The sequence below is a fragment of the Ammospiza caudacuta genome, chromosome 6 (genome assembly GCF_027887145.1).
Source record: "Ammospiza caudacuta isolate bAmmCau1 chromosome 6, bAmmCau1.pri, whole genome shotgun sequence".
Classification (NCBI taxonomy): Eukaryota; Metazoa; Chordata; class Aves; order Passeriformes; family Passerellidae; genus Ammospiza; species Ammospiza caudacuta.
The window spans coordinates 42,657,573-42,668,326 of NC_080598.1; the positions used below are offsets into that span (position 1 = coordinate 42,657,573).

General features: G+C 39.8%; 1 protein-coding gene across 1 annotated transcript in view; it reads left to right on the top strand.

Moving 5' to 3' along the window:
* The window catches only part of LIN52 (lin-52 DREAM MuvB core complex component), a 40,725-nt gene extending 33,564 nt beyond the window's left edge, over nt 1-7,161 (top strand). The window contains exon 6 of the mRNA XM_058806278.1: nt 3,712-7,161. Coding sequence (XP_058662261.1) covers nt 3,712-3,767 — 56 coding nt within the window. The 3' untranslated portion in view covers nt 3,768-7,161. The remainder of the gene's footprint in view (nt 1-3,711) is intronic.
* Nucleotides 7,162-10,754: the final 3,593 nt, after the last annotated feature.

Below are 10,754 nucleotides of genomic sequence, written 5' to 3' on the forward strand. Positions count from 1 at the left end.
CATCTCCTCACTTGTAGGAAATCAATCTGTACCACTGAATCTTTTCAACCAGCAACTATAAAATTTACTGTGGAGAGGCAGCTTGGGGACAATTGTAGTAAAAACAGAGCCTGAGGCAACAAGGCTAAATGTGGGATTGAGGGATTGAAGTTCTAAAGAGGAGATTATATTAAACCTTATTCTGCTCCCCTATCAAGTGGAAATATCTCTTCCTCCTTTCAGCCCCAGCCTTTCCTATCCAGTACCTGTTCTTGAGATCTGCTTGGCAGATCTTTGCCAGGCAGCAAACTTAATTCCTGCAGTACAGCATTCTCTGTTAATTATAATAGCCTGATACCATTTTTCAATGCATTTATCTGATGGAGTTTATTCAAGCACTACTTCCAGAGAACCAGTGCTGTCATCAACCTAAACTGGTTTTTTTTGTGGAGTTCAGTGTCTTCCTTCTCCCTAATAGGTGGGGTTAATTTGTGTCCAAGCTATTGCAGTGGTATCCATCGTTGATTTTTCCATTGTCATAGATGCACAGCATAGGCAAGGTTGTAAATCGTGACTTGTCATGCAGATTCATGTTTCTGTTTTGTGCTGTGCAGCCTCTGTAGTGTGTATGTGTCTGCTGCTACAATGAAACCTGTGCTCAAACCTCTCTTCCCTTGAAGTCCATGTTTAAACTACCATTGTAAATGAAAAAATCCCTGAGGTTTTCACTACAGTTTTGTCCAACCTTTTTATTAAAAAATCCACCTCTATCTACTATTCAAATGGCTTCTGCTGGTCCCTTGGGTAGTTGCTTAAAGCTGGTTTTACCATCTCTCTTAGCCTGCAATCGTATTTGGAATGTGGGTGATGGTTTCTTCATAAACAAGCTCTTCCCTCACTCCAGCAAGCTCCATAAGACCCCAATGGAAATGATATTCCTATTATTAAGAATTCATTTCTCAGAAGCAATACTGAGCAGAGAAGTCAGTTTAATAATAGAGCCTTTTACTGTGCAAAATCCATCAAATCATATTCCAGCACAGATTAAAAAGAAACAAAGGTGAAGGAATAGCCAAGATGTTTGAAGGCAATACCATGTAGTAGAAATTTGGCCTGTGTTTACCAAGAATACATGGAACTGTGGTTCTTGGACAAATAAGAGAAGCAGCTGAAGCAGGGAAGACGAGATTGTTAATGCTTGTGGAAACTTGCCCTTAGTTTGGCTGTGGTTTTTCTGTCAAATGAGGATGTTACTTCCTGGCCATTTTCATACATATACAAAGATAAAAGGTCCTTTTTCTTTCTCAGTTTGGCATCATATCTTTAAAAAGAAAGCCCTGCTGCAAGGCTGAGTCTGTGAGGAGACGAGGAATACAGAATAGCAGAAGGCTGTCTCCTGCTCCTAATGGGATTTTGTAGCAGCATGTGCGAGTTTGTTTCAGAAGTCAGAAATGAACAGATGTTGGTATAAATTACCTCTGTGTCTGATGTCTTGCAAATTAAAAGCGCGGTTGGCATCACTAAACAATTTCACCAGGTTAGGGGGGGAAGCGGGTGGTGATTATTGTAGCAGGTCGGTAAGAATCTTTAAGCTGCAGCAGAACAGGATAGCAAGGATAAAGGAATGAAGAATAAAATGAGAGGTCTGTGAATTAATCAGAAATGTTAACATCTCCGATGACAAGTGAACAGGCAGGCACGTGCTCTGGAGCAACCTCCAACCCACAGTAATTTCACTCAGCACACAGAAGGAGTCTGTGCTCTCTGCCTGATTTATGGGGTGCAGCCCTCTTTGGGGGAACAGAATTGTCATGCATTCGTATATCTCCTCTCTGGGACTTGCACTCTGGAAAACTTTCCGCTTTATCAACTGCAGTTCAGCTTACGTACTTTTCTCGTTAAGAGTGTTTTAAAACCCTGCACTGTTGTTGGAGCAAGGCAGGGAGGTATCAGAGAACTAAGAATCTATTCCAAACTGAAATTTAAAAATATTTCCATTTTATTTAATCATGTTCTTTGGGCATAACAACTTAGTTCCTGACAAAATACCAATCCTGTCTGTTCTTCTGCAGCACCTTCTACCCCTGGGTCACTTCAGCAGCACTTAAGACATACAGGTTATCTTGGGGTTGGGGAGGTAGAGGTACAAATGAGTACTTTTGTGGTAGCTCATGCTGTGCATCGGAAGCAGGATCCCAGGTGATGTAAACTCACAGCTGGAGGCATGAGGCAAGAAAACAGTGCAGTGATCTGCTTGAACCTGCAGCCAGTCTGAAGCATGTTCCACTCAGGACAGTGGACTTTGCAGCCTGCAAGTATCAGTATGTAACAGGTTATATACTCTTAAATACAATTAATTGTTTTACAGGAATTTTGCTGATGACAATACCTTGTGATAAAATTTTGTGTAAACAAGTTAGAATGTAGTAATTTAAAGAAGAGGCCTTAAGACATAAATTCTAACTTTTATGTAAACAATAACATCATGTCTTTATCCGAGTGCACACTGAGTATTGTAAGCCGAACATTTTAATTACATTTTAGTTCTGTTCTGACAGACAATCAATAATGTCAATAGAAAACCCAACATCAACAAACCCACCTCCAGTTTTTATGCTAATCTTAATTTCTGATGTTTGTCTCAGTAGAGAAGTCAGGAGTTGAATGGATAAAACAGAAAATTAATTCCTTTCTCCTTCTAGACTGTCTTTGAGACTAGGTGTGGGAAACATGCATGCTTTCAGCATTCCTGTGAATAAAACCCTCCATGTTTTGATGCCTGCCAGTCCAGCACAAAGCTTACACCTCTATTGAAAAGAAATGGAGGGGCACCAGTGGGAAGATTGTCTTTCTCCAGGCCTCAGTTGCTAATGGTGCTGTCTTTGATGCATTGTATTGTTATTGCAAGACAAGAACAGTATGAGACTGCTCTGCCAGCTTCTGAGCTTGTGGGTTCTCAAGTCAGAAATGTCTCATGCAGAAAAGTGACTGTGTAAACCCTGCTGTAATACAGCTACCAGAGATTGATGGTGCTGAGTGTGAGAGAGAGACACATAAGCCTTGCCTTGCTGTATTAAACATCGAAGGACTGACAACGCAGAGAGAAAGAGAAGACCAAAGCTCTATAAACTTTACTTTATTACCCTATCCATATACGAAGTACATTGAAGGAATATAAACCTCATTATATTACAGCATCCAGGGACTGACACTGCTGAGAGAGAGAAAATGCTGCCTAATTTCTGTTGAAGATCACATCATCCAGGGACCAATAATCCTGAAACAGAGAAAGAGAGAGTTCCATAATCTCTGACAGATTATAACATACAGGAACAATTGTGCTGAGATAGAGTGATGGAGATTTGGATTTCACCATTCAGAGATGGATAGTACAGGGAAAAGGAGGTGCTGCAAGAGCATTATGCAGTAGGAATAGAAAGCATAGATTGTATGTAATGAGACAGCCTGTGGGAATTATTGCTGAGTTTAGAAGATTCCAGACCCTGCCTGCATTTGTAGCATGTCAGGAATTCAAGCTGAAATGCGGTTTTATTTATTTTCCACTTTAATAGATAAATAAAATAATTCTTTGTTTTGGTACAAGCACAAATCTTAATTAATTTCTTGTCCTATGGTTAGACTATGTTATACAATTATACAGATTATACAATTGTTTGAGTTTCTTGGCTTTTTAAAAAATACTGATTTCTTTTTCTTCCCTTGTGATTTCAGCCAGAGAAATGACTCGAGGGAAATTCCTGAACATCCTGGAGAAACCCAAAAAGTAGCTACATCTAACATTTGGATGAAAATACCCCAACTAAGTCATTTCATGTACTGCAGATCCAGATGAAGCCCAGAAAGTCTAAGAAGAACAAAGCTCTCGCCCTACACCTTCAGAAGCAAGCATCTCATTTTGCTTCCACAGCTCATCTCTTTATGGGGGAAATGTACAATATGCACAGGTCACAAGGACTGCAGTTGGTTGCATTGGAATTCAGACTTCATCTGGATGTCCAGCAGGAGGACTTGGCCCTGACATGCTGTGACACAGTTAGCTGTTTCAGTCAGCAGTTCAAAGTGAACAGCCAGTGTCCTTACTCAGCTGCTCTCAGGGCAGCCTGTTTGAGGTACACAGCAGATCTGACCCTGGCCAGTGTCCACCATGAGGCCTTGACCCTTTGGTGTGTCTTTGGTCTGAGATTGATTTCCTGTGTGCGACGCCTGTGCTGAAGGATTTGAGCGTAGTTTGGGGTGTGGATTGACCAGGAGCACTGGCTCAGCAGGAGCACATGCTTTTAGTGCAGAAGCCAAGTGCAGTCTCTGCATTAGATTCCAGTTGCCCACTGCCTTCAGAGAAGCACATCTGGTACCCCGAGGAAGAGCTCCAGACCTCCCGTGTGCCTGGAGCTTCATTTCACCTCTGAGTGGTTCTCTAAGTGAAATTGAAACTAACAGACCGGGGGGGGGGGGGAGTGAGAAGTGTTACTGTGTCTCCAGGAAGGTATCCTCACTGAAGCTTTGGCCAGTACACAAAGAAACAGCTTTGTCAGTCCTCTGCAGTTCTTTGCTTCTTGCAGGGCTAGAAACTGGAAAGAGTTCTAAAGTTGAAAGATGGTAATGTTTTAAGTTATCACTCCAAGAAGTGGCATCAGGACTGTTAGCCACATTGTGAAAAAGGTTGGTCTATACAAGATCTCAATGTTTCTGAAAATAATGTTTTGTGGTATTTTTAATTGCTTAAGAACCAGCAACTCAAAATTTTCTTCTCCTACAACCCCAGAATTTTTAAGATAGAAACTTCTGTGAGCTTCTCCCTTTCAGAACACTGTGATTACAGTTTAATGCCTTTTTCTTCTGTTCATGCACTTCTACATATTCAGCCCTTGGAAGAGGTATAGAGCATGTTCAGACTTTTTGTTTTATTTATGAGAAATTTTGTTTTCATTTCATCCTCTTTCCTTTTCCTAGAAAAAAAAAACATTTTAAGCATTAGTAAATATGTTCTTTTTTAGGATACAACATAATGTTGAAACATAACATAACATAATGTTATTTTTACCATGCAGACTTTTCAAAATGTGTCATTTCTCAGGCTGTAGTCACATATGAGAGGAGAAATTGTTTGGAAATATTACATGTAACAGGCTGTCCTTACAGCACTGCATTTTTCTGGCTTTGCAGAGAGAGGAGACTCCTTTTGGGTGTGCAATAAAGAGGGGGAGATTTTTTTTGATAAAATAGACTTCTGAGTTTTACTGAATTGCTGGTGACCCTTTGGTTTGCAGTCTGTGGTTTTTGGTTAATGTCCATCAGAACTAGGCTTATTTTGAACAGCTCTGGTTAACTAAGTTTAAGTAGTTAAATTCTACATCCTGGAAAGACACTGCACAAATTTAGAAATATCAGGAGCCTGATTTAAGACTTAACAGACTTATTTCTGTCCTTCACAGTTTATGCAGGGCTGAGCTTAACAGGAACTCCATCCTTTGAGAACATGAGAATTAAGACAGATGAATGAAAAGAGAAGCTGAAAGTGGTAGTTCAGAAACAGAAAAAAACCCTATGGTGCAAACTGATGTTGATGTAGCTTTAAGCATTGAATTATAGATTTGGAATGCAAATTTAGGTTTGTGTACTATATATGTAATATATGTACACATATATGACATAATGGGATACTTCATCTGTATCACCAGTATTTTATAAAGGTTTCTTGGTCCAACACATAAAGGAATTGAGATCTGAAAGGAGGATAAAGGAAAATATATGAAAGCCTGTCCTGGAAGTATATGTGTATTTTCTGATATGTGCAGTAAGAAATTTCAAACTCTAGGTGGTTTTTAGTAACATACATATGTTTAAAAAAAAAAAACGAACAACAAGATGAAAAAATCTCCTTTTGTTATACACAGTAATCAACTTCTATAGGCCTGCCATTAACATATGCTTTGGAATTGTGATGTTTTTTGATTTTGTACTTATCATCTGTAAAGGTGAGTCAATTATGTTATTTTTTATTGACAATATTGATATGTATTTTTGTGTGTTAGCCAGAGAAGTTTTTTCGGTCTGTTATTGCTTTTTGGTTTAATAATATGCAAATGCAAATCTCAGAGGTTTGTTTGGGTTTCCAAAATAGCCCTCTGAGATGCAAAAGCTTTTCCTTGGCCACTTAGGCAATACTACTCTTCAGGCTCTTCTTATCTGCATGACACCACCTCAGGATTTGGCCTGTGGATGTTCCATTCCCATCAGTAAATAAATATTTGTCAATATACAAATGCTACTAAGGGGTTTTGTACCCTTTTGAACCCAATTTTTTCCTTCAGTGCTATCTTTCCTGACATCCATGCAGTTATCTATTTGTACAAGAAAATCTGAGTGACTTTTTGTTACTGATGGGAATGAAGAGTGTAAGAAAATCAAGATTTGGTAATATTAATCAAGCTGATGCATTGTTTTATAAAATGTTTTCATGTATTGGTATATTAGATGCTACTCTGAGTTTCTTAGAAGTCAACTCAATATTTATTTGGTTCCTTTTAAATGCCAGTGTTACACACATTCAGTTATGAAGGCTGTTCGCTTTGGTCTTGAATTATCAAATGCTTTGCTATCTAATCCATCTGAGAAGAAATTCTTGTTTGTTATGTTAATCATTATGAAAATAAAAGTCTGTGTGCATTGGCAATTGAATAACGTGATATTCCATTAAACTCTGTGTTTTGCCGTTACAAAATCAACAATCTTGTAACAGTCCTGTAACTCACAGTTCTCAACTTTGATTAATATTTCCCACCTAGGAATGACAGATTAGTGAAAGTTGCTTGGAGATAACATTTGAACCTTATTCTGGTTTTACTGATTTTTATGTTACGTAAAAATGCAAGGTGCTGTTACAAGTCAAATCACAAGCCAGTCTTATCTGTAATCTTCTCTTTGCTTATAAGCAGTTGTAGAAGGATAGGGAAGGATATAAACAAAAGGCTTACACAGTGATTTTATATTAGGGTAACTTACACAGTCTCCAGCAATCTGTTTTAGTTGAATCTGGTCCACAGTAGACCCTACCCTCCATAAATTTGTCTTAGTCCTAATTTTTCTGTACTTCTGAAAAATGCCCCAGGATAGTGAGTTCCATAATTCAGTTATACAAAGAAAGGTTAAAAAATTAAAAAAAAAAAAAGGCCAAACAAAAAAAGCTTGGTGGGGGAAAGTTGTTCTAAATCTGCTGATAATTCCATTTTGAAACTTTCACTTATTTTATTGTTGGCAACAGTTGTTTGGATTTTTTCTTCCTTTCTATCTGTGCACTACTCATGATTTTTCAGGTTCTACAATGGTTTTTTTCTGTGGTTATGTTCACTTTCCTTGTGTTCACAATGTTCAATGGTTTGTCTTCTACTACAGCCTGAGCTGGCATAATTAAAATTGCAGAGTAGTTGTAGTGCAAGCATACCGTGAAGTGTGTATGGCCTAATTGCAGCTCATACTTTGTTACTCTGCTGTTTTCTTTCACAGCATCTGGGCCTAAATCTTGTTTTGAGTATCTCTAAGAACAGGATCATCAACCAGATTTGCAGCTGATCTCATCCATGTCACCTGCAGTAACTAGTGCTGGGCAAACAATGATTTTTCCAAATCACAGTGATAGTGATGCCAGCCATTCCGTGCTGATGAATTGACACCTGGCAATTCCATCATCAGCCTATGCAGCATGTGAAAAAGGTACATTTCATCATTGTCACATGGCCTGAAATCCTGCTCTCCCAAAAGTTCAGTAACTTCTCATAAACATTTCTATAGTACTTCAAACCTAATATAAATATTTAGATATATACAATCCAAAGAAAAAGACAGCTTGCAAATTACTGTTGCAGAAAGTCCACAGCAGTGCATACACTCCCCTAGAACCAGCATCATTCAAAACCACCAGATACAATCTCTGGTGTAGCACTTCAAGCATCTTCACGTTTGAGTTTCTCCTAAGTAAGAACCTCAGGCAACAAGGGTACTTGTAGTGGGAAAATGTGTCATTTCTTTGAGTGAGCTATCTGAACATGGCATACAAACTTCACAGAGCATGAAAATAATCTTCACTTCTTAGTGTTGTATCCCCATCTTCATATACCAGTCTGTACTGACACTTTTGAAAAAGTCATTAAATGATCTTTAGTAGAAGGTGATAATTCATTGAAAGACAATTTTCTAGCAGGTTGTCTCTGTATCTTCAGCCCAGGAAAATTATAGTTGGACAGAAACTTCTCATAGAACAACAACTCTGAGCTGGATAAAAATTATTCGAAGAACAAATGCAGATGTTGTAAACACATTTCTATTATGGCAAAACCTTGCCACTACAGAAATACCAAAACCTACACCCACTCCTACATGTACATCACAACACATACATCAGCCAGGGTGCCAGATACATCCAAAAGGTATTGCATGTATGGTGCCAAATATACATTGCCCTGATAAGAGATGCACCTTGGTATTTTTAGAAGGCAAGAAAAGAGAAAAAAAAGTCTAAAAAGAGAGACAAAGAAAATCAAAGATGAAAAAGACTGGATCCTTTTGGTTTTACATAATGCTGTGCTTCTTGGAATCAAACCTGTTCTAGAAACACGTTATTTCTACAGGCCAATCTTTACACCAGTGCTTTGAGTTTCTCTCAGGAGGATGTGAAATGCCATATTCTGAACTCAAATGATTGTGGCCAATCATGAAGTCCACATAAAGATAGTTAAAAGGTTAAGTGGCCAGAGATCCAGACTGATCCAGTTATAGAATGTAATCCACATTCTGCATAGAATATGTGCAACAATGCCAGTTTTATTTAGATTTTGCTAGATTTTCAGCATGGCAGCATCCCTTTGCATCTTGACTTCATCATCCACTGAAAGTGCTGGTTTTTAGACTTGACCTTTTCCAACGTGTCTCTTTGAGGAGGATGACTGACTCCAGGCAGCTGATGAGGGTACAGAATAGGCGTTTTCTTGTTGGGTTTGTGTGGTTGACCTCTGCCCTGCCTGCTGATTCCTATAATACAGATCAGTGACCAGTGAAGCCAGAATGCTCCCTGCCTGTCTCTGTTATAGACACCTCAGTAAGGAACAGAAAAGAGGAAGAGGGCTGAGCTTGAAAGCCTTTACTTAATTGCTAGTAGAAAAAATGGGTAATAAGAATGACCTTGCACCTTATTTATTGACCAGATCTCTGTGAGGACAAAGTACTTGACTTGGTTCTGTATCACTTGAAAGGCTGGCTCTGTGGCCCATAGCTGATGAGTAGGCGTAATAATATAGGGTAATTAAATTTTGCACTTGCAGACACTTATATGTCAAGGAGGATTTCCCTCTCAAAAATAACAGGCTCTGTTTTCTTCATGATCACAGAATTTTAAGCTTAATTTGAAGCAGCAGAAATTTGCCATCTTCCTCTTACTAGGATAGCCCAAAATGCAGGAGGCTATGTATGAAAAGGCAGGAAGAGAGCTCAGCAGCTACATGAGAATGAGGGATGAGACCAGCAGAGCAACCGAAATGGGCACAGGTGCTCAGGCTGCCTGGTTTTGTGGCCTTCAGTTTGTTTCCTCTCTCTATAGTACAGTAACTTTTTAGTTGTAGTTACTTTATTTATATATATATATATATACACACATATATATGTATAATGATTATTCCAAATTGCCTTTCAGAGAAAGCAATGGCACCTGTCATTCTCTTGTACTCTGCATGGATCAGCTTGTCACCCTGTCTTAGGTTTTCCCTTAGCTTTGCACACTGAAGCCAAATAGCACATGTGAAAACAGGACAAATTGCTTCTGCTGAGGCTCGTTGTGGGAGGAATCAGGGTGAGCCCTGATTTGCAGAAGGGATCAGTTTGTAATCAGCTGCACAGGAGGCAAGTGGATCTGCAGGCTGTGAGTATCCTTATAGGATCAGCTTTGATATTTTGCTCAATATGAGCTTGTAATCAAAAATTAGGGAAAATGTTTTTGCTGAAAAATATTTGGATGATGACAGTTTCTGAAGAAAGTGTCAGGTTGAAAATTAGAGGGACTATATGTCTTTCTTTGCCTTGTTTTAATAAGAGCGCTTGAGCTGGGGTCTCCTACCCACCTCCCAACTCATGCTTTTAATAATTTTGTTAGAATCTTTAGAAACCTGTCCTGTGAGACCCAGCACATGTTCCTTTACATGAGAGCTGAGAGGATCTTGTTTACTCACATGCTCCTTCCCAGCCTGAGCTCTGGGGCAGACCCATGGCAAGGCCTCTCTCACTGGAGAAGAGCCCATGCCAGCTGCAGCATTTCTCTAAGGGCAGCTCGCAGCAAGCCTCAGTGCAGACTTGAGGCAAATCTTTGCAGTCAGACGTTTGGGTTTGATGGTGTGTTTCTGCATGGAAGTGCAATGGTACCTGTGTACCCCTGGAGATGACAGAGGATAAGACAGTCTAGAGAGTTGAATTCAGGTTTCCACCATGCAGGTGGACATTGGAGATGGAGAAAGGATAGAGAAGGCCCATGTTCCAGCACCGTGGCTGATGCCCAGCTGCTGGCCCCGTGCCATGTAGCTGGGCCCCAGCGCCTGGATGCTTTTCTGGCTGTTTCTCGCCGTCCCCCTTCTCCTGCCGGTGCCCGGGAGGCGGCTCCCTGTCCGTCTGCGGCGCAGGGAGCGCTGGCTGCCGCTCGTTAGAAGAATTCCCCCAAGTCAGACCTATGGTACGAGCCGTGTGAAGCGGAAGACAATTAGGGGCTTATTAGTGTC